The sequence below is a fragment of the Hyposmocoma kahamanoa genome, unplaced genomic scaffold (assembly GCF_003589595.1).
Source record: "Hyposmocoma kahamanoa isolate Upper Pololo Valley unplaced genomic scaffold, ASM358959v1 101, whole genome shotgun sequence".
Classification (NCBI taxonomy): domain Eukaryota; kingdom Metazoa; phylum Arthropoda; class Insecta; order Lepidoptera; family Cosmopterigidae; genus Hyposmocoma; species Hyposmocoma kahamanoa.
Window position 1 is genome coordinate 183,918 of NW_020653333.1, and position 25,401 is coordinate 209,318.

The 25,401-nt window shown below is 36.2% G+C and overlaps 2 protein-coding genes across 6 annotated transcripts in view; one reads left to right on the top strand and one right to left on the bottom strand.

Annotated features, from left to right (window-relative positions):
* LOC113230984 (mediator of RNA polymerase II transcription subunit 25-like) overlaps positions 1-16,368 on the top strand; it is a 40,747-nt gene extending 24,379 nt beyond the window's left edge. Inside the window, exons 12-16 of one of the 4 annotated variants that reach the window (XM_026465130.1) lie at positions 2,708-2,857; positions 7,349-7,432; positions 7,809-7,931; positions 12,479-12,553; positions 14,841-16,368. In XM_026465130.1, the coding sequence (XP_026320915.1) occupies positions 2,708-2,857; positions 7,349-7,432; positions 7,809-7,931; positions 12,479-12,520 (399 nt within the window). In that variant the 3' untranslated portion in view covers positions 12,521-12,553; positions 14,841-16,368. The remainder of the gene's footprint in view (positions 1-2,707; positions 2,858-7,348; positions 7,433-7,808; positions 7,932-12,478; positions 12,554-14,840) is intronic. The other 3 variants (XM_026465115.1, XM_026465124.1, XM_026465107.1) reach the window with 3 other exon arrangements.
* Positions 16,369-16,437: 69 nt separating this feature from the next.
* Positions 16,438-25,401, bottom strand: part of LOC113231019 (transmembrane protein 68) — a 56,337-nt gene continuing 47,373 nt past the window's right edge. For both annotated transcript variants that reach the window (XM_026465171.1, XM_026465163.1), the window contains exon 7: positions 16,438-23,355. In XM_026465171.1, the coding sequence (XP_026320956.1) occupies positions 22,963-23,355 (393 nt within the window). In that variant the 3' untranslated portion in view covers positions 16,438-22,962. The remainder of the gene's footprint in view (positions 23,356-25,401) is intronic.

Below are 25,401 nucleotides of genomic sequence, written 5' to 3' on the forward strand. Positions count from 1 at the left end.
ACAAGTAAACAATCCTCCATTTAGGTACCCATAGCACCGGGAATCCTAGTATTTTATAGTCCGTTTTTATTGAAGATGGAAAAATTTGACATTTGCAGGGTTGCCAGTTTTCGTAAAATTTTAAATAGTCATGTAGCTATTGTCGATAGATTTATCGATAGGTTGGAAAGATGATAATAGTTTCAAAAAATGTATGAATTGTGAGACTTATAACATTCTAATGATTAGTAATTGCGTTATCGCCGTCTTTACTCTTATTTTGACGTTTGGCCCGCGAGTATCAAAATCAATTCGTAAAGTATCTACAGACGCACGTTCAAAATATTATTTATATTTATTATATATATAAATTATTAATAATGATAGTTGGATTTGATTATCTATACTGAATTAAAATGAAAAACCACAAAATTTCCCTTTTTGATTTTTAATAGATGTGATGAACTTATAAAAGTTGACAATTCAAATGTACTTATAAATTTTACAATTCAAATGTACTTATAAAATCTACAATTCAAATGTTGACTTAAAATTAAATATGTATAATGTACACTGGGCGGATTCACAAATTACGAAACAAATGTATATATACGTGTTTCATATACATTTTTTTTAATTCGAAATTAAATCTCTTCTATGTTAGACGAGGTAATGGTATCGTCGGAATCCGATACATGTATAATAAATGTATCACATACGTCGTCAATTAAATGGTCGAGTTGGCGCATTTTCGTTTCGACATCGTTGATAACGTGGTCTACACAATTTTTCCACTTTTGTGGCGTTACATTAGTTATCTCTTCTCCAAGCAATATTTTAACTTCATTCATTTTAAAAGTTTTGTTATTTCTTGCGACGTGCCCCTTTACCTGTGCCCAAACTAACTCCGAAAAACCCGAGTGCTGGCCCATCTCTGGTGCGAATTACGCAATTTGACTGTAATGATAGCTTTAATTGACAAACACGTCTTACGCCAAGATTTCTGCACCTAAACAACTACAGCAAGTTATTTAAATAATCTGCCAAAGTGAATATTGATTTGCGAATGATTACCTTGGCAATAGTTGGACCTTCGTTTCGGAAAAAGAATTGATGAACCTTGCGTCTTATGGCCTCCAAATGGAATTCATCGAATTTTTCTATGTAGCTTTTTCGCCTGCCTTTCGGTTTAGGGGGCTGAAAGTTCATATTTTCGCATTTTTCTTTTAGAACTGTATAAACAGTGGATTTTGAAATGCCCAGAATGTCAGCCGTTTTTTTAGCACATTCTGTTTTACTGGCAGCTTCTAAAAGATTTGGATCGCAACCCTTGTTTTCTTCCTGAACAATGTATTTATATACATTCTCCGTCATCATCTTCTCAGTAGTACTGAGAGCAATACGTTGTCTTTTCTTTCGAGGCGATAAAATGCCCGAAATGGATGGTCCTGGGTTGTCCATATTGCGATGCAATACGCAACAAATACAGTAACAAAAAAAACTTAACAAAAACTTAACACGATAACAGAAAACAATAACGTGAACTAACAAAAGAAACGTAATAAGCGCGAGCGCAAGTGAGCACATCCGAACAAGCCAAAGAGTGGTAGTCGAATGCGGCAAATTCTGCCGGCCCGCTGTGCCCGTGCGGCAATTTATTTATTTGTTTAAATTTTAGTAGCTACTTTTGTCTATAATAAGTAATATAATAACGACTCGCATATACCAATTACCAGCATAAGTAAAGATGACGTATATTTTTATTATACAGTTTTTTACGTTTTTCAATGTTAATTTCTAATAAAAAAAAATAAAAGCAATAGTAGCCCAGCAGTGGCACGAATAATGGGCCGATGATAATTCAAATTTAACAAGTTCGGACAATCATTGCGTAAGCGTAACCAATATTCAGTCGATAATTCATTCATTCATTCATTCATATTTATCGACTGCAATCACTAGCTACTTGAGAACGGGCAACACTTTTGCGCAACGAATTGTCAAATTTTTCCATCTTCACTAAAAACGGACTATAGTATTTCTTTATTTTGCAATAAAGATATTATTCAGACTTAAAGTTGCGTGTCTCATCTGAGAACAAACCGACCAAATGTGAAAAAAAAACCACCCTGTATTTTTATGATGCCGATCGAAAGGGTCAACTATAAAGGTTAATTAAGTTATTTTTTCACATAAGGTTGATTTAATTCCCAGATGAGGCTAGCAACTTGTTAAAAATCTATGAATGCAGTGTTACTTAGTTATAATGTCTCCATGAAGCAAAATATTCTACCTGCATCTCATAAAGTACTTAAGTACTTTCCCCATGTCCCACAGCCATGGAACGCCCTGTATGTAGACTTCGATGCTTACATTTTATTTTAGAAAACATTGACTAGTTTCGACAATTATATTCATTTTATTGAATTTGAAATTGAATGCGAAAATATAATCAAAATACATAAAACAGTGCCTGTTTCTGACGTCATACTTCAGTGGTGCTGTTAACACTATTTATTAATAATAATAAGGCGCGCACACACTCATAGCCCCGCACTAGGGAAACCCCGTATCTTGTACATACATTTCTCCGGCCCGGAAATCGAACCCGGAACCTCTGCGTGGCAGTCTGGCATGGTTACCATTCGGCCACTGAGGCAGTTTAGCGTACTCTCTAAAAATTTTAATTTCACGATGTGCATAATTTAAAATACAAGAAACCTTTCAGGGTATGATGATGGCGGCAGGCATGGGCAACGTAGGCGGAGGAAAGGGACCACGACCGGTCACACAGTTGGATGGGTTGGAAGCAGCTAGGCAGCAGAACCTCGAGAAGATACAGCACTTGCAACAGACACTAGAGGCTGCTCATCAACAGGTTATTTAATGTTATTTAAATCGACAGATCTAATATCATCGATGTTTTGTAGAAAGGGCGAAAGCGCCATTTAAAAAAATATCAGAGGAACATTTTTAGTTTTTCACGACTGTTTTATATAATTTACGTAATATATTAAATTAATAATAACATTTTAAAACAGTCGTTAAAGCCTAAAACATGCTCTCCTGACAAATATTTCGAAATGGCGCTTTCGCCCTTTTCGACGATGTATCCCACCGCTCATGGAAGAATGGTATAAGTGGAGTTACGTCAAAAATGTTTATTGCTCCATTAGATACAGAAAAATTAACCCACATCCTCTCCAATTCTTGTAACTGTTATCTACAGTAATAGCACACCCCGGACTCTCCATACAACGGTCAAAAGTTATTTATCTACCACGACTACATACAACAAGGCGCTATCTGCACACGCGCAAATGTGTCCGTGAAGTGGCAGGGTTACTCATCGCTTTCTCGTACTATTACGTTACATTCCATCTTCCGGAAAACGAAAGAAACTCCCCTCTTTATCCCGTTTAGATGACGATAAACAGTCGTACAGAGTATAATTCACGGCCGTTATAAATAGTAACGTACAATGATGTTATATATTAACGTAAAAGTTTCGTAATGAATAAATGAAAACTATATTCAAATTTCAAAGTAGTCTTAGCGCGAAAACGGTTCGCCGACAGCCTTGTTATTGTCGTTCAGTCAATGTGACCGTGCGGGGCGTGGTGCGGTATCAAAAGCTAAGGAGGGGCGGAGAGTGTCCATTCGCGTTACTTTTTTGTTCTCCGGTATAAGTCAAAAATTTGGAAAGGATGTGAGTTATATTTTTCTGTAACTAATGGTAAATAAACGTTTTTGACGTAACTCTATTTACACCATTCTTCCATGAGATGTGCGATATTTGTAATATCAATGAAGTAATCTTAATATTGCTATAATATAAAATAAACAATATAATGTATATAGTCGCGATTTGAAGCTCCGAGTGGCACTGTAACTGCTATCGACAGGCGTGTCGCTTACCACCAGGCGCATGACCTATTCGTCCCGTAACTTAGTATTATAAAAAAGATCAGCGCCATCTTGTGATAAATCTCGTGACATCTTTCACTAGCAAAAACATTCATGCAGTCCTTATTTCGGAGACATGGCTTAAACCTTCCCTACCATCTACTCAGTACCCTTTACCAGGTTTTAGACTCATTCGTAACGATCGAGCCTACACCATTGGATCCCAGGGCGGTCGTATGAGGATGGTTGGTGGAGGTGGCGTAGCGATTTATCTACGATGTGACATTGACTGCGAGATCGTAGCACAGTCGGTAACTAGCGCGGACTCTCCTGAATATCTTTTTTTAGAAGTCACTCTTCACCACACTAGGGCCCTACTGGGAGTTTTTTACAGTCCTCACCTAAGAGTTGACTATTTTGAGCAACTAGAGTCGGTTCTGGCTGATCTACGTACCCGCTACGAACATATTATACTCATGGGTGACTTCAATACCTGCCTTGTTAAGCGTGACTGCCGATCGAGGAAGTTGCTTTCACTCTTCCACTCACTTTTTTTGAATTGCCTCGAGTTGTATCCCACTCATTTTCCGCATAATGGTCAACCTTCCCTTCTTGATCTGATCTTCACTTCTTCTCCTGAGCTGGTTGATTCTCATGGACAGTTTAATGCTGCTGCTTTTTCTTCACACGATTTAATTTACGCTTCGTTCAAAATTCGTCCACCTAAGCGCAGACATGAAACCTTAACGCTCCGCAATTATGCTAAAATAGACAAAAATGCCCTTTTCGATGATGTGCTGAATTCTGATTGGGAGCTAGTGTTTGGAGCGGAGGACGTGAATGAAATGGTTCAAGCTTTTAACTCCATTATTTTGACCATCTTTGACAAGCATGCTCCTCTTCAAGTTGTCCGAGTCAAACATTTCCCCGCGCCTTGGCTCACGCCAGATATCAAGGAGGTTATGGAGAGGCGCAACAGAGCACGTATCAGATTGCGGAAGAATCCAACCAAAATCAATAGTGAGTCCTACATCGAGTTACGTAACCGGTGCAACAAGCTCTGTAGGAGCGCCAGGCGTAAGCATATTCACTCCACTATCGAAGGTTGTCCGCATACTAAGATGTGGAAATATTTGAAGTCACTGGGTATCGGTAAAGCTGATCATGTCTTTCCCTTCAATGTCGATCTTAACGCGCTGAACGACTACTTTGCATCTTCCCCAGTATGTTTAGATTCTGTCATAAAATCGCGAACTTTATCTGTCCTGGCCAATGCACCTTGTCTTGCTTCAGCTTCTTTTGATTTTGGAAAGGTTACGACAGCAGATGTGTTGAAAATACTTAAGTCTGTCACCACGAAGGCTGTTGGTAATGACGGTTTGAGTCTTGACATGATCACTCCAATACAGGACCTAGTAGCTCCTATCCTAGCTCATATCCTTAATTTTTCCCTTTCCAGTGGTGTGTTTCCCGCTGTATGGAAACAAGCCCATGTAATTCCTCTCCCTAAAAAATCAAATCCTTCTTCTTTCTCCCATTACCGCCCTATCTCCATACTTCCTGTATTGTCCAAAATCCTTGAGCACTATGTCCATAATCGACTCACTAACCACCTCCTACGTTACGATATTTTCAACCATCTGCAGTCTGGTTTTCGAACGGGCCATAGCACAGTTTCTGCTCTGGTGAAAATCACTGACGACATTCGTCTTAATATAGAAAATAAAAAAGTTACTTACTGTCCTCACTTTATTGGATTTTAGCAGTGCCTTCAGTACTGTTGATTTTAATTTGCTTCTTGCTGTGCTTAGGACTTTAAATCTACCTCCCTTAGCCGAATCCTGGTTTCGTTCGTATTTATTTGATCGTTCCCAGCTCGTAAAGACCGGTGACATGCACTCGGACTGGTGTAGCCTTACGGCTGGCGTTCCGCAGGGTGGGGTTTTATCACCTATACTTTTTTCGGTCTTTATCGGTGGAATTACATCATTACTCACGTCTTCTTTCCATCTCTATGCCGATGACCTTCAAATCTATACTGCAGCCCGTCTTGAAGATGTAGTTACTGCTATCGGCACATTGAATTCCGACCTACAAAAGGTTTCGGTATGGGCTAAGAACTACGGACTTCTTTTAAATGCACAAAAGTCCCAAGCCATAATTATTGGCAGTCGCCATTCCATCTCCAAGTTTGAGTCTATGGTGATGCCCAATTTAGTTCTGAATGACACTATTATTCCTTTTTCCACTACCGTTAAAAATTTGGGCATCATAATGGATCAGACACTTTCTTGGTCGGAGCATGTCGCCGATGTAAGTCGTAAAATCTTTGCATCACTTCATTCCCTCAAGCGGATGCAGTACTTTCTTCCTCTGTCTACCAAATTTATGCTAATACGCACTCTTTTTTTTCCTATTCTGGACTATGGTGACGTCTCCTATCTTGATCTTTCGGAGGACCTTCTTAATAAATTGGAGCGGCTGCAAAATCAATGTATCAGATTTGTGTTTGGATTAAAAAAGTACGACCACGTTTCCAAGTTTAGAGATGAGTTGAAGTTGTTGCCTATTCGTTTACGTAGAAATGCTCACATTTTATGCTTCCTCTATAAAATCCTGTTCCATCCCACTTCACCTAGCTATCTACGTGAGCGTTTTCAATACCGTCAGGCTATGGGTGACCGCCTGCGTTCTGGCACCAATTTGTCCCTCGTCCTTCCACAACACAGTTCCCAAAAATATTCGAACTCGTTCACAGTAAATGCTGCCCGTATGTGGAACCTTCTCCCGGTCGAGGTCAGACAGTCGCCTTCGGTTCGGGTTTTCAAGGGTGCTCTTTTGAAGTTTTGGAATTGTTCAGACTCCACATGTTAAAGCTTTTGAAATATTTATTTACTTTTGATATATTTATTTATAGTTTTATTTTGTACATTCAATTTATTATAGACTTTGTATGTATTAATGAATCAACATTACTTAATATATATATATTCGTATGTACATTTGATTTATTAAATTTATCTGTGTATTTATTGAGTATAGTATATTTCATTTCTTTACTTATCTATTTTTAGTGCCACCCCAAAAACCAACTTTCCTCTCAGATTTTCAAAGGTTAGTTGGAAGAAATCTCTTTATGGGATAAGCTCGCCTTTGTACACAAATATTTAAATTGTTTCTGAAAATTTGTAAGTTACTTTGTGGTACAATAAAGTGTTTAAATAAATAAATAAAAAAATTATTAAAAGCAATGTTAACGAACCAGCGGACAATTATAACATCAGGTAAATGCTAAATACTATATTTAAGGTTTAAATTATTCGTCGCTGTCAGCGAGCCACTGCACCAGCCAGTTGCCAACATCCCGGGGTCATAAAAAAATAGAATGAGAACGTAAAATGGAAACTTATTTATATTAAAAAATAATGTTTTTATCCCTTAGTTAACAATCTACAATTTACAGGAGGCACAGTTTAAGTCTCAAATGGACATCATGTCGCACCTTCACGCTGCACAGCAGCAGGAGCTGAACTACAAGCAGTTAGAGGTGAGGAAAGAAAAACTAAATTTTATAATAAAAAACTACCTGCGTCGTCTTAGAGCGTATGTGATTTCTACCTAAAATATAGAACATATATAATATAAAACATTTTAATTGATTAAGTTGGTATATATATGGTGGATATAACTTGAATTCAGATGCTACACTTTAAAAATGAAATTTCGTCCAGGTAAATACATAAAATTAAATAACCTTGCCTATTTCTGCCGCCAAGCAGTTTTTTTTTTAAAAAAGACCTTGAAAGCGCACTGATGTGGACGTAGCTTTATAGGAATCCTCCACAGAAGTTGCAAATGATAGAATGAAGGTCACATATTGAGTTGGAACCATGAGCAGGAGCAGCACAACGTAACCATTACAGGAGCAGCAACGCAAGCACCAGCTGCAGCAGCAGCTGCTGCGCGGCGCAGCTGCGGGCGCGCACCCGCCGCGCATGCGCCCTATGATGCCCTCCAACCCCGGCCTGAGGCATCTGCTACAGCAGGTAACACGTTCTCTTTAACCAAGTAAATACTGCTGCGAACCTGTGCATAGAATTCGTTTCAATCTGACGACTGGCGATGTAGACTCTATACGCATAAGGTGCAAATTCGCGTGGACATGAATAAGATGTCTGTAACGAACATGATCAATTCGTATCAGGGGGGGCTACTCTCGATCTCCGTCCGACATCCGTCCGAAACAATTACGGTCAAATAAGTAATATTCGGCAAAATTAAAAGACAAGTATCCAGTATGAAGCTTCATTCGCATCACGCGTCTTTTCATTTGGTCAAGTATTGCATATTTGGCAGTAACTGTTTCGGACGGATGTCAGACGGAGATCGAGAGTAGACCCCCAGTTCCGAATCCGCACAAACTTCGTGCACAAGCGGCATCCGAAGCGGGTCCGACTTTTCTAGATTCTCGGATTCGGAACGAAAACGAATCGGATGCAATCGGTGCTAACACGTCGCCCCATTCCAGCATCCCGGTATTTAAAGAAGAAAAAATATTTTATGAAGTCGCCTCCATATTTCGACAGCAATACACGGAAAAAAGTGAACTTTAGATATAAAAGCATCCGACTATCCGACCACTAATTACATCAAGTATATAACCAGAAATAGAGACGAAATATGGGCCATCTATCCCAGGCAACTCATCAGGCAAATCGGCCTTATATCACTTTTAAATATCAACTCTCGTTTGCACTGATATCACAAATTACAAAGCTGAAATAACACAACGCCAACAACTGACCTATGTGTCACTCTACGCACTACATCTCCGTATATTCCAAAAATGTTCTGTATTTATTATAATAAAGATAATATCTCTAACAATGGGGCCTGTTCCATTCGGTGGTGTGGGAAAAACAGCAAAACATCTAATTTTAAAACAGGCGGAATTACATTTCATCGGTGATTAAATATGTAATTTTGCAATGATCGTCCATTATAGCGAAACTCAAGTTAAGCTGGTCGATTTGAAGTGAAACAACTGACGACACCCGTTAATTGTTTCGAATTCGAGCTGGCCAATCGGAACGCAGTTGTTACCGTAATGATTTGGCAGAATAGTTTACAAACAAATTAAATGACATTTCGTCTCTATTTCTGGTTATATACTCGATGACTAATTATAACGTATTTAAAAGGGTGTCTCCAAATTAGACTTTTATAGAAGCTCTGCAGTGGCGCCGCTGTGGCGTTGTAGCGCGTCAGTACCATTTTTCATACAGTATTTAGAACTAAAGGTGACCGTTTAAATGAAAAGCACTTTAAAAAGTTAGTTTTTTAATGTAAGCAAATAAGCACTCATATGCGCTTATCATTTTATCATAAGCGTTGATAAGTTCAACTCAACAATTTAATTTTTTACAACGCGTCTAAGTTTTAAGTCCCGCCATCTGTGTTTCGAAAAGAAAAGAATTCGTCAATGTAATAAAATAAAAATGTTATAAACAATTTATGTAAGACCATAAATAAAATATTACTCGTTACAAATAAAAATAAAACCCGTGTTTTACAAATAAACTTACTTACGCTATAACATTTAAGGGTGAGGCCAGACGAGCATATTTTTGTGACTTGTGAGTCGCGTTATTTGAGTTGCGCATAATGTTCTATCGTTTACATCACTATACGTCAGATTTAAACGCAGGGAATGTTGTGATGACTATTTATAGTTAATAACATTGATTTCATATTTACTTAAACACTTTTACCTATAAATAATAATGACATATCGAGGGTTGAAAGGTAAAAGGGGATAAACGGCATTTGGGTTGAATGAAATATTCTTCATTGCACATTAAAAAAATATTATATAATACACAGAAAAGTTATGTAAGTATCACAAAGTCAGCTAATATACAACAGGCGGCCTTATTGCTAAGTCGCAATTTCTTGTAGACAGACAGAATTTGGGGGGCAAAGAATATCTTCTAACGATAAAATAACATTAAGTAATATCTCAAGTAGAGCTCCTTGTGAAAGAGTTCGTCCTGGAAAGTACTGCCACATGAGACTTGTCAACGTGTGTCTCAGGGTGGCGGGCGGAGTATCACCGCCCCTCAGATCTTTTCCTATCCTGTCTTTAAATCGCTAAAGCTCTGAGTGAGGCACTGCAACTGCTATGGACAGGCGTGTCGTTTACCACCAGGTGCACGACTTGTTCTTCACTTGGTATCATAAAAAGAACATATCGACATAAATCGAATAAAAATACGTAGTTTTCAAATATTTTTATTACACATACACTACGTATTTTCATTTATTAAACCACATGCTACATAAATGACGCCATCAATTTTTTTCTTCATCGTGTTAAGTTGCCAAAATTGAGATAGTACCGATTGTCAGTTCACAGTCGATATTTCAAATACAAATAATTCAAATACCGCCTAGCTCTCTATCTAAGCCAATCTCTCTTTTTCCACCTAAATGTCGCTTAACCCCGTTTACCTTTCTATCGTCTATTTATATCACACTTTTAATGATGAAGTCGCATCCCTCATGGAAGAATGGCGTAAATGGAGTTACGTCAAAAATGTTTATTGCTTCATTAGATGCAGAAAAACATAACCCACATGCTCTCCAATTCTTGTAACTCTTTCGACTAATATTGTTGATAGAGTTACAAGAATTGGAGAGGATGTGGGTTGTCGTCGGGGATAGTGCAGTTACGAGGAACTATGAGTTTCCATTTTGAAAATTTTGTTGCCAAATCGAATCAATCAATGTCGTGGTAACTAACGTGCAATCTATTTATCAGTCCGTAGATAACATAAATTAATGCTTACTGTGCAAAAGTGAAACTCGTGACCAGTAAGATTTGGTTTAATGCAGATACGCCCCTTTTACCAATACTACATAACGTTATATTATTGTGTATCTAATGGAGCAATAAACATTTTTGACGTAACTCCACTTAAGACATTCTTCCATGAAGGGAGCGAAGTGATGTATTTCGTAAAATAATTTTTAGTGAACTGATAAAAAAAATTAAGTAACGTAGGTGCTAAATATGACTATATCTTTTTTTTTGTCATGTGCTCAAAATTGCTTAATTTCGAACTGTCAGTTTATTATGCGATATCAACTTCAGTGCAAATAATTTTCATTTCTATTTCCTAGCAACTGTACATTGCCTGTTCAATCTCTTCACGGGCTTTTATGTCACTCTTGTCTGCAAAACATATAGGCGTAACTTACAATTTTGACTTAAAATAATTCTTTACATTGCAACATAGAACACATGTATGTACAGGATTATGTATAAAACACTAACATCCTTGCAAGACTGTATTACTTTAATAATACATCAGATTTTATTTTCGTACAAAAATATTTAAACAAATCGCTCTTAACGGTGATCACTCAGTGCGGTACCAAAAGAAAGCACCAGCGCAACGCAGGAGCGGGTGTGCGAGTCGTCGGGGAGAATAATGCTTGCAAGTTTGAACTACTACTACCTTACTACAAAATACAGTTCTAAAAAGTGTTAGATAGTACAACAGAAACTTAAAAGTATTTATTTGTACTTGGTCTTTCAACGACTTTTTTAGTCGTACAAAGACACTACGCAAGCACATAGAAAAATTCGTGAGGTCCGTTGGTTCGTTCCGTGGCTTAGTTGGTATAGCGTCTGGCACGGTATGCAAGAAGACGTCGGTTCGAATCCGACCCGTTCGAATCTTTGTATTAATAATTATAACAAACTAGTGGAGTAATTTCACAAAAAATAATTGAATATCAATTCAATAAAAATTTAATTATTATGTTTTGTAAAAAGTCATGGAATAAAAGTTATTGTTATGATGTTAACAACAAAGTCCTGCAAGGTTATTAGTATTTTACAGAAAAAAACCCTATTTACGTACAAAAACATGGAATTTTGAATCAAACTATATAAATAACTTTTTTTCGATAAAATTGTAAGTTATGCCGTTTCTTGCTGATTGTGACGATTTATGCTCTCAATTATCACCAAACAAAACTTTTAATATGTTTACTTAATTTTAGTGTTCATGGAGCATTTAAATCATAAAGTGACCATTCCTTAAAACTAAATATAGCCATATAACCAGGACTATGGAGTCAAGGGCTACAAAGGTTCAAAGTGGGTATTCATTGTCCTCTATAATATATAACCCTACAGTGTCCAATGACAGCTTGACACTATAGCTGTCCATTGGCTGCATAATGGCCATCTTGTCCTATAGCCACTATCGTCGATCACTAGTCATGAAATCTTTTAGCCACATAACCTTATTACGAGAATGTCAAATGACTATAAAAACCTGTATCCATTGGTCACATAGGCTTATTGTTATAATGCTTTGTAGCCACATAATTATCTCAAAGCCGCATAAACCATGTCCTGTAGACGTAAGAACCTAAAGGCACTTATCCCCGCTGTCACACAATGCTACAGCCTTTAGCCATTTTGTCATTTAGCCACAAAATCCTATAAGCCATAGCGTTCATTAGCCATAAAACGTCACTGTACAGCCACGCAATCCATGCTTGTTCATCCACATTCTAGCAGCAAGCAGCGAACCGCGGCCCCCGCCCCCCGCACATGTGAAGCCCGCCTTCGCCTCCGCTACCCTCTGCACAAGTAACACGCTTATTTATGTTCTTTATTACTAATGTTTTCCTTTCGGTGTAAATTTTTTTGCGTATTTTAAATTATTTTTCAATATTGTTTAAAAAAATACTACAATCATTAGAGAATATCCTTGCTCAGCAATGGGACAGTACGTAAGCCAAGGCCCGATTATATTCGTAACTAGAATGCGCAACAAAATTTATACCATTTCATACAGCCGACTAATCGCAGAAGGTGAAATAAAACCCGGTGACCATTAAAAAACCGTGTCTACTAGGTAATTAATTTTATTATTAATTAAATTAATTCCCTGTCCGCAGGCTTAATCTCTAAATATAGCGTTTGGGCCTTTTTAAGGCGAGAGTGAATAGATCGTCACTTTCCATCAGGTGAGATGGAGGTTAAATGCGCACTCATTTTCTTTAATAAAAAAAGCTGTCAGTCTGAATGTCGCAATTAGTTTTTTTTAATGGCAACTCTGGCAAATTCATTTCATTTATTCAAATTATAAGGAAATACAATATTAAAAACCACTGAGTTGCCTTTCGCCTTAGGTGTTAAGCCTGGAGATAGTTTATAAAATGGTCTGCAAATGCAAAATCAAATACAAATAAAATGATCACTAAATGGTTTTAATTTAAATTAAATTGAATATCACGACTGTTTTGTTTTTTACTTCAATTTTGCGATACGTTACCCTGCTATATACGTAGTGCATACCATTTTATAGCAAATCTTTAATAAAAAAATACGGAAAATCACCCACTCAACTTTGCATGAGATTCTGTCATCTGCTTTTTTCATTCATTACCATATTACCTAATACATATTTTGTAGCAATAAATTAACTGTAGAATCAGCTTGACATTTTAGTCCAACAATCGCCCGTAGTGCAATGGAAATAACTGCGCCACTGTTAACGTTTGATGTAAGCTTAATTGTATCTGAACGAACTTACGTTTTCATCAATTGAATTGGTGTCTGTTTCCATTTAATCTTTCTAGTGTTAATAAGCATAAATTTAGAATAAAATGTTAAACTTGGAATTTTTTAAATCTCCAGAGGGCCGTGTACTCCTAATATCTCGTAAACGTCCAGTGTACTTTAACAAATTTAGTGCTATATAACCTATTTTATCATAAACTTGAATTACTATTTGCAATCTCTTCCTTCAAATAAAAAAATCATCAGGGGTGACACAGTTTTATAAACTGGTATTTTTTATGGTGGTTTTAAATGACTTACTATTGATTTCTATTGAACAAACATTCATCACGGACATGATTTCAAGATTAGTATTACCAGTGGTCTAAATGAATTTCGGGGAAAATATTTTAAATTGGGAAAACTGTAAAATAGCTTGAGGTAAAATACCCTAAAACATATGTTTTTGTTTCTTGGCGAAAGTTACGAATATGCAAATGCGTTAATCATGACAAGGACGGCAGATTTTATTTATAATTATATTTAGTACAATTTAAAGTACATTGAGCGTTATTTTATTTTTTATTATTAGTTTGCAGGTTAGAAGTTATTGAATAATTTACAAAGGGTGTTTTATATACTAATGGTTAAAAATAATCTTTCCTTAATTATACTGTTAACACTATGAACAGTAAGTTCAAGCTTCGAAGACATTCGAGTTGAAAGAGGCCAATATCATAATTATTGAGAACTTTTAAGGTCCTTCAAAACGCTATTTCATGTTTATGATGAAGTGAAGTGGTGAATTATTGTCTCTGCCTATCCAAAAGAGAATCCGGCTGTTATTTTTGTACGTATTTTTAAATGTTTTCAAGATAAACATCCGACAATCAAATGTAACTGTAACCGAATGTACACCCTTAAAACTTTAAGGCAGACTTTAATTACAGTAAAGAAATATCGACCCCTCCCGCGTAAAGTATAGTGTGTCGAAATTGCCAAGTTTACAGGGAAGCGTTTTAAAGGTTTGTATTCGCTGAAATGAGTATAATACGTCACTTTAGCACAGAAATGCTATAATAAACTGTGGTTGCTCATCTAAGCGATATCTAGGATTTAATAATATTCTGTGCTTTGCCGAATAGAAGTGAGAAATGCTAAAGTCACATGTTATGGTCATTTCAGTTGAAGAATTCAAAACTTTAAAACGCTCCCCTGTAAAAGTGGCAATTTCCACATACGATACTTTACGTGTGAGGGGTCGAATGTTAGCACAATGGAATCGTCAACTGTCGTAATACTCGACACGCGCCCGATTCGCACCCGCCTTCAGTGTGTTTCACGCTTAAATCAACGTTTCCTGTGTATACAGCAACCGCAATACCGGCCGGGCGGCGGACCACCCCGCCCTCCCTCGCAGAGCCAACAGTTCGACGATGTCAATAACTACAACGATATCTTTTAAACTGACCATTATTTATCCCTTTCGTGGACAGTAACAGCGTTTATCGTGAAATAAAATATGATAGTACGGGGCAGGGTTGTTGCTGATGCAGGTTTTGTATTATATATTTTTATGTTTAGAAAAAACGCGGAAAATGTACATCCTTACTGAATCTATTTACATGTAAATGCTTTCTACATTCTTTGGTACTTTAGTAAAATATTATTTCAATTGTATTGCGCAATTTATTAATAAAAGAATCAATCTGCATAAAAACCATTAATCTGCCAAGCTTAATCATTGTGGAACTTTATCAAATTTATGTATTAAAAACAACATCTGAGTTGCTTTTCGGCTTACAGTCTATTTTTGGAAGGGTTGTAAATTATTCCAGCTTGCCTTTTAAGTCGTGTCACGACTCGAACATCCGCAATGAATCTATCAATGCGGATGCTGATATTTGCAACAGCCCTGGTACGGGGTACCCCGTTTCGTTATTTGGGTCTAAAAAAATCAACTACGGGATTTACAGTGCGATTTCCAATTGAAGCATTGTGTGCAACGAGGACGAGAAAATTAAAAATAATGTTTTAATATCTTATATCTTTTTAATATTTATAATATGCTTTTATATACTTTATTATCTATTTTTCCTATGATTTAGCTAAAACATTCAGGTGTTATTATTATTTGAAAACAATTAGAAATATTTGAAAATAATTTTTTTATCCGCCCTTGTTGCACCAAATCGGCAAATTAATGGGGCGTTCGTTTTATTATTGGTTTTTAAGGAAATAAATTGTGAATCACTCTTATTTGAAAGTTACTCATTTCATTTATTCATTTGAGATTGTGTACTTGAATGAAATCCAGTTGTTGACTAGATAAGTGATCGCTTTGTATAAAAACAGAATCTGTATAGTATAGTATCTGAATAGATAAATGTAATTGCTGTAATTGCTTCTTGAAAAAATTGTATTTGGATACTGGATCACTCTTCTGATCCAGATACCTCAATACCTAACTATTCATTGCGTGATTTTTAGCATTCTAAAGCAATGTTTGTAAAAATATCTAAATTGAAAAATAGGGACTTCGGGTTCTTTACCTCTCACCTACAAATTTATTTCTTTTTTGTGAAAGATGTTTTTGAAAAATTTCCGCCATTATAAATTTCTCAGTCATGCATTACATTGTGTTACTGTTGATTTTATTATTTGGAAACGTATTTTATTTAAGTATTCATCCATCCATCCTTTTCAAATGACCAAGCCATCGACTGGTATATTGCGCCTTTAGATAATAAATGTACTATTAAGTTAGTTAATGTGTTACTGTTCTCAATGTTGTAAATATAGTTAACAATGTGATCTTAAATAATGTAAGCAACAATTTTGTATTTTGAATTGTAAAAAAAATTATTTGAAATAAAATCGACTTTGTTATTTATAATTAATGCTTTTTAATTTATAAAACACCTATATTCACCAGTTTCTTCTTTAATTGCAGAAACTAAACAAGGCCTCGAGTCTTTAATAAATATTGATGATTACTGAATAGAGGCGTAAGATAGAAATTACAATAACAAGCAATGTACTATAAAAATAAATGTCACGCGGGTCTCGCGTATTAGTGGTAGAAACGCTCAATCCACATGAATTTATTGTAGAAGGAATAAATAACAAAGTAGGGAAAAGCAGAAGGCTGTAACAAAAACAATGGTATAAAAACACCTTATAGTACAGTCAGGGGCACATCAAGCTTTACACATTGTACTTAGGACCATTCTTATCGTAAGCGGCATAGAGTTGGATTTAAGTATCAAGCTTGACGTGCTCTTGACCCTGTACAATAGTACAATACAGACTTGAACGCTTATCTGTGGTCGATTGCTAGAGAAGCGAGTTAGAGAATAAGTAGGTTGCTAAATTAACAAAAAAAATATTGTGCGGTGCAAAACCGTACAATCATTTAAATCACTTTAACGTTGACTGCACTAGCTATTATGCTACTAAATTTGACCTCTGTGGCCAAGTACTCCAGTTTTCATGATGTCGCTATCTCTGAGGTCCAGAGCTCGATTCTATGACGATGATTCAATGAACAACTATTTTTTCTATATTATCTCGCGTTTGGGTGTGCACCGTCGTTGTTTCCGATTTCCATAACACAAGTGCTTTAGTTACTTTGGGATCAAAGCAACGTATGTAATGTTGTCTAATATATTTTACTACGTAGTTTAGTATAATTGCATTTTATAGCAACACTTCATATAGCACTAGTGCTATAAGTTCGCATCTCTAGCGACACACTCATAACACAGATAAAGGTGTAGTCACATGAGCAACATTCCGGTCGTTTAACAACTGCAAAATTGCAGTGGTAATGCACTCGTGCGGAGTGCATCCAATTTACTTCCCCGACTCAATTGCTTGGAAAAATATATATGTGAAAAAATAAATAAAAAGAAAGTGATTTTTATTGGGAATATTTTCCTTATATTTTAAGTATTCGTTTGCAAATTAAGTAGACAGGTTACAAACGACGCAGTCGTAAGTATAATTATAATTTAATTTGGTATAAAACTGTGGCACCTCAATAGAACTTAGCTCTAAACAAGCTTAGAAAACTTGACCAGATAAATATTGACAATTTAAATTGAGCTTTCGATGCAATAAATTTACTTATGACTTGGTATCAGCTACATTGGTTAGGTCCTTCTTTCCACTTTATCATCCGTAATAAATTCAGGCAGACCAAGCCGTACGTCTTAAATTTTACTAGACCTACTTAAAAATTCAGTTCGATACCTTACAGTAATAAATCACCTACATCCGACTGCTAGGCATGCTGGCATCTCTAGACAGGATAGGTTAGATATCCTCCGGTCCCTCCAGCCGCTTAGGTTATTGGGAACTGGAGAGACGTCGTTTTTCGGCGTTGGGAAGTGAGCGTGCCTTAGAGCGCCGCCACCAATGAAATGATTTGGTACTTTAGAGTAGACGGCTTAGTGGTGGCAACCGCTAGTTGTGTAATGCGCAAGGGGAAGTGAATTATAGTGCCCTTTTCGTATACCCTAAGGGTCGGTAGAGAGGGTCACTATAATCAAAACTAATGTAGAAAGATGGAACTGCTAAGCATGAGTAACCTAGTCACCCACACCCATAGTCGTAAGTTAGCCTATTGTGAGCTCAAAGTCTACAAGTGTTTATAATCGGCGTAACAAATTGATCAATTCAAAATTAGACAAAATGAAACAAGGCATACGGATTGTCTCACGAAATATTGGTCATTTGAACATATCAAAGCAACGACAAGTATAAATTCAGACTTTCAAGGGGCACTCGCACGAAATCATTTTAAACAAAGCATTGCCTTGATATTGAACCAATATCTGGAGAAAAAACGCAGCGGCACGCATTAAAAATAATTATTCCAATAGGTAAATATAACTTAATTGTCACAAGTGCATTATGTATTCGTATTTTTATTTAACTACTCAAGTTTTCTTTAACATTCGACTCTTTACACCAAAATAACCTTAAATCTAACTCACACAATATACAAGGTGTTAGGTGGAAGACTGGTAACATTTATAAGTGTTGCTTGCTATCGCAGATGAACAAGGTTTAATAAAACCTTACCGATCATTTTACATTTTGTACATGTCATTGAATTTCTTGTGTCAAATGTTAACTTTTTTCCTATAGTTTTATAAAATATGAAAAATATATATTTCGATAGTGTTACAGTCAACTACATACCACCTTATATGAACACAGTTAAGTCTATTCTCTTTTACATTACTTTGCTTTAAAAATAAACATTATAATGTCACATTTATTAATTTACATAAAATATATTTTAAACGAATTGTTTGTTTTCTACAATAAATAATTTTTATACATTAATTTAATTTTTAACACAGCTTTTTATTTGTTATTATTTACCATCTAATTTTGTGTCGTAATTTATAACATTCATCGCACTGACAAATAACTTTATAAATGATGACAAGTGATTATAGAACCCTCAAGTGGTGGCGCTTGTGTCAACTTACGACATCAAAGTTCGTGTTCTAGGTGTAAAAAAATTGTTCTTTGAAATTCCGCATTATGGCAAGGTTTTAAATATTGTAGTCGCACGAACTGCATTCTCGCTGTTAAGCAACAGTTGGAATGTAGTCGACATAACTACATATTCAAACTGCATTCTGATTGCTATTGTAATGCAGTTGAAATGCGATCCGTGTGATTACAGCCTAAATCGATCTAATTTGTTACATTTTGACATTTCGTACGAAATGATAATGGTGTGGTTATAGTGAGTACCAATGCTTAACCTAATTTTACAGATCTAAAAAAATATTGTTTTTGCTTTTAAAATTATACAAGAAGCATACGCATAGAGGTGCGACTATATTTCAAAGTAAGCAAAAATAATAATTTCATGTCGGCTAGGCCGGCATTGAAATTCTGGCCTAGTATAGGCTTTGCTGTCGTGCTTTTTCTCTAAATGGTTTTTTTTATGATACACAGTGACGTCACGAATCAGTCATGCGCCTGATGGTAAGTGACACATAACAATTTCAAAGGGACTCAGAGCTCTAAATTTTAAAGATCTGAGAAATACTGCCACTGCACCCGTCACCCCGTGGCACAGAGTACACTAGTCCCACATGCATGTAATTTCCCTATAACCCTTCGAAACCGGAACGCAGTAGTGCTCGTGGACGAACCTTTTCCCCAAGGACCTCTAAATAAAAATTTGTATCGGGACAAGCAAAAGTCATACCATGATTAGTAAACTATAACGAGTGACAAATTAATTTCTAGTTTAGTGTTGTAATTTACACCTCTGTGTTTACTAAATAGTACGGTGGTAACTGTGTAAAATTGACACAAAAAATTACATTTAAATAAAACTAATCAAATTAGGCAGTTACAGTAAAAAGGAATGCTTAGTTAATGTCAAAAGATTTTTATGTTATCGAAATGCTAAATTGTAAAAAAAAAATTGAAAAGAAGACATGATTTGTTTAAATAATTACCATTACACATTCTACATAGCAAAATAGTATATCCTAATCTATCACAATACAAGTTGTTAAGAACTTCGTCTCCAGTTCGTTTCTTAACAGCCTGTATAATAAAATTAAGCTTATAAAATGGATATAATTAGACTAAAAGCATATCGCGAGTATTTCAAAAACAATTAACAACTAAGTTGTAGAATAATTTCATAATAAATTTAGGGAAATAATGATTCTATACTACCCTAAATAATTAATTACCAAATTTACATATCCCTCGCCTAACAAGTGCCGTAACTGGCATTAGGAATTATTTCAGGGCAACGTACATTCGGTATAGGACTTTACATTACAAACTTTAGCTCATGTCAATGTCGATGTATAAATTAATTAAATTCATATATAAAAAAGGTAAAACGTACATATGTAGACGTATCGTGTATTTTGCTTAGTTACAACAAAGCATTGCGTTGTCCAAAAAGTCCCTGTGGTACAAAGTATGAATGGCAAAAATGAAACTAATCAATTATGTATTTGGCCATTTAAAATCTGGCAGTATGGTCTGGACGCCTTGCCCTCATCCACCGTCTACAGGCTATTAAGAATAGATGACACATTAATTTACGGCTCCCCACAATAGCCCAATTCATGAAGCAGGCTTCGAAAGCATATTTCGACTGTGTTCCTCACCACTTCGATCCCCTCGTGGTGGCTGCTTCCAATTACGTCCCCCTCAGGGAACATCCCCACCGCGTTGATAGGACCCGTCGGAAAAAGGAAGCCCTCAACGACCCTGACGACCCCATCACTCTCGCCACTTTAAAAGCCAACCAGATCACTAATCAGTACGAACCGTCCTTGCCGACGAAGTCGTGCAGCCCCCTCTACAGCACGTATACTAGTAGATTCTCTCCTACAGCATGCCCTTTTGGCGGAAGTCTCCAGTAGCGCCCTAAGCGTCAAGGCCATCAGCAGCCCACTGCAAAGTGTCAGTGTCAAAAAAAAAATTTTGACGCCTTAGCCTATCCCGAAGGAAGAAACATTTTACTACTATGTAATTGTTCACGATGTTTTTTGAACGATTTCCCGCGAAAAAAAAAAGATAAGACAATTAAACTATTGAAGAAAAATTACAATCTAATCTGGCAGTATGACTAATTAGAGGCTTGAGCCTGTCCTCAAGAGACGAAAAATTTTACTACTACCACCACCATGTTCTTTTTTCTTAATTTATTGCATGACCTGGATATAAAGCATTTCAGTAAAAAATATTATAACACTTTATATAAAAAAAATAGCCATGTTGATCTTTTGTCATCTTTCGGGCAATTTTGCAATCTCCGTTCATAAAACATTCCTGTCTTTACTTATAAATTACAGCTCTAAGTCTCGTTTGATGATCTCTTCGTTACCAAGTCGTGCCCATTTCCAAGAATTTGGTAAAGATCAAAACAAGTGAAAATTTGAAGGGGCTATGGCGGGCGGATAAGGTGGATGAAGTAATACATCCCAACTAACTGCAGTAGTTTTTGTAGGCTTTACGATTCACCATTGAATTATAACCTTAAAACTTTCCCGCCTATTCTCACACTGCGCCAAAATGTTTTTTATTTTATTTTATTGAGGCTTTGGCTGAGCCAACAGCCTATAATGCTATTTAAAAAATAAACCACAGACAATAACAATAACATTATAAACGAAAAATTTTCTGTTAAATTGAAATTTTTGTTTAGGCAAAAACCGCACGGAATTTTTGGCTAATCTATGTACAGCAGTTAAAAGAAAGGCGATTTATATCAATGTTTTAAAAACAACGGTATGTAAATGCTCGATAATCACAATCATCAAAACAAAACAAAGTAAATGAAAGTTTGTTATTTATTGAATATCATGATGTTTGATGAGTACCATGACATCAATTTTTTTTAAATACTCCACCAGTTTTTTGTTTTAAATAAATGTGTTTTGTAATGAGTAGGCATTTGTTTGTTAACACTTCATCATAAGTACTTTCGTACGGTAATTCATAATAGCATCTAAGTTATATGAAATCAAAAGATTGCATGGAGTCACGTCCGAGTAGAGTGGGTTTGGTGGGTCACATTTACCAAGCTACTTTTTCACGAATTTAAAACACCTGTAAAATTGTGAAAAAATTGGTGTTCCATACTAAAAACTACTAAAGTTTTGTAGTGCCGTGCTATTGGATATGCTCTTAAATGTGTATGAGAGTAAAATTTTTGTTATGTAAATTAGGACGATATAGCTAATTATCAGCTGGGCTCGTTAATAAGTCTAAGGCAACTTGCATATTGCCTTTTTAAAGACACTGCTGATATGATAACAAAGTAACTAACATCTTTATTTTAATTCCATTTCTTTGTCAAAAGCTTCCCTCGAGGGAAAACGTTGTAATAATATGAAAATACGATGGCAGCTGTGTAAATGCGGCACTATTTTTACTGGGTTGTAAATAAATATAAATATATGTCTAATACGCACCACACATCGAATAGAGCGCGTATTACAGTACGCGGTCAATTTCATATGGTGGTGTGCTATGTCCTTAACCATGACATTTTGCTAACCTTAAAAATAAAGACCAGTCACACACTATAAAGCAATCAGTCACACTGAAAATGTTGTTACCTATGTCGATTCATGTTTGCGGTTACCGACTTCGATGTATTTTTCGCCTTATTCGTTTATTTATAAGTATCTATAAAGAAACATGGATGCGGTTTATCTATGTATTATGTAAATTTGTCTTTATTATCTCGATGGGATTTTGCAAAAGTGGTTCATGCCTTATATCAACGGAATAAAGTCGAATAATTTGACCTTGATATTGTAAAAAGTCGATTTCATACTTGTTTTAATTAAAAAAGTACAAAAGTGGCTTTTCTTGGTAACAAGAATCTCCTTTTCTTTGAAGTCGATCAAAATCAAGACAATTCTTGACAATTTCTAGATGTTACCTATCACTCTAAGAAAGTGCTTTATACTTGTAAACTAATATTATGACACTTTTATTTTGTCACTAACACCCCTATTATTACCTATTTCACCACAATCATAAGGAACTTCTTTTTTGTTAGTAATATTGTCACTTTTTTTACCAATATCGTCCACGTTGTTACCGATATTGTCAACTTTATTACCGATATTATCAACTTTGTTACCGCTATTGTCAATTTTGTTATTGACTTTGTCCACTTTGTTACCGATATTGTTAACTTTTTTGTCACTTTTGTTCTCGTCTGGTATTTTGCCGTTATGGCACTTGCCGTTGGCGATGGGTGCAGCCTTTTTTTGTTTTGGCATTTCGTAAACTCGCTCTACAAGAGCATGCAGAATGCTGCCTGGTAGTCTTTGGTGCTTGTCTCTAAGATCTTCTATTGCGCTGGCCACCTGCAAATTAAAAATGGATGTTACATTGTTCGATTCAGAGATTCTGTTGTTTCTTTTTAGAGGAGAGTATGTATGCCTAGTGTTTAGCCGGACGCCGTGAAACTATACTTATTTCGTACATGTCAACTGCCAAATAACCTGTGTTTTCACCATAAATGAATTACAAATTGTGAATTATGAATTATGAGCGACAGTGTCAGATTTTTTAAACTAAATGGCACTAGAATACTTTGTGCCAACGTCAATGTAAAAGGATAGGATACGGACGGGAGGAAATCCAAAAAGAAAAGGAAACATGATCAGCTACGCATGATAGTCGCGACGTGCGCGACAAAATTGGAATAAGCGCGCGCTATTGGCTGACTCAATCAGATCTAATTTAGATAGCCAATAGTGCGCGCTTATTTCAATTTTATAGCGCGCGTCGCTGTTATGCGTAGCCAGTAGCCACGCTACGGGGGCAGGTGAGCTAAATTTGGAAGCAATTATTACATATGTATAAGAAATATTATAATTTAAAATATATACATAAATTACTAAATAAATACAAGAACTAAATTTTAAAATTAGTTTTTTTAGTACATAAGAAGGCATGACGCACGGGTAGGTAAAGGAACATGTAAAGACTGGACTTAAAGTTCTATTAACTTTTTGACAAAATGAAGACAGGAGTCTTTAAACCATAATTGGCCAGCATAAAAACCTTATTACATCGCTGCTTATCAAGAATGGCGGCGTATACGAAAACAGCTACTTTTTTACTTATTACGTACCGGTAATCAGCTCGTGCAAAATTATAATAATAATATGATAACGCACACATTCATGGCCCCGCACTATTGAAATCCTGTATCGCGGGTGCCATGGAGACACATACGTAGATAACCACAAATCACATTCAAACTCATCGAGATAAATAATTGTGGGCCATACAAATATTACTCCCGGTCTGGGAATCGAACCCGGGATTTCTGCATGGCAGTTCTAAATGGCAGCCGTTCGGCCACGGAGGCAGTCAATTCAAAGCTTTCCATTGGTTGTCTGCCAGACAACCACACAAAATTGCTGGTGTTAAGCTAGAAAATTCCCTCTACAATGAGTCCCAGAACAATGGAATTCTGGGGCACTTCCTAGAACACCCAGACCAGAACCAATTTAGAAAAGTTCATTACCCAAATTGGTCCCACCGGGAATTGAACCCGGGATCTCCGCATGCAGCGCCCACAATGTAAACCATCAGGCCGTCCCACGAGGCCGTCTTCCATTTATTAATGGTAGATATAACCATGTGACAAAATTCGTCAGATTCGCGAGGCAGGGGATCGATTCAGAACCTTACGATAACTCAGTTGTCGACCGATTCGATTTGATGTCGTACGTTTTCTTTTCATTTTTATTCACAACACTCGAATCCAACGTCAAACGGTCGTAATCGAAAACGAACTGAAATGACGTCACACCCGTACGACTACTCGAACTACGTCTCAACCGGCAAAGGCTACAAACGTTTTTCAGAACAGTTATCGAATGAAAGCTACCAAACGTACTATTGTTAACCGACTACAAAAAAAGGAGGAGGTTCTCAAGTCGACTGTTTTTTGTTGTTTCTGTTGTTTGTATGTATGTTACGCGATAACTCCGCCCCCATCCCATTTAAATTTGAAGACAATATTTGACCTCTAAGGGTGGTAAACTAGGGGATGAATGACTTGTGAGGTCGGTTTTTTAGTACTCTGTACTGAGGTTATATTACAAAGCAAGAATGTAATATGGAAATCTCTTATTATTTTAAATAAAATATGGATTTTGTTCAAGACTAATGCATTCCAATGTTTTAGGCCTTTAAAGTCTTAATAATGTATATAAAAGGATTTACATTTTTCATTTGGATAACGATATTGTATCCGAATCCGAATCGACCGTTTAACAAAAATGTTCTGAATAGCTCCGAAAGCGCCCTTCGATTCGAAAACGATATCCAATCGAACGATTCGGTTAAAATATCGAAGAGTTCTGAATAGTCTGCTCTGAGATAAGTCTGCTCGG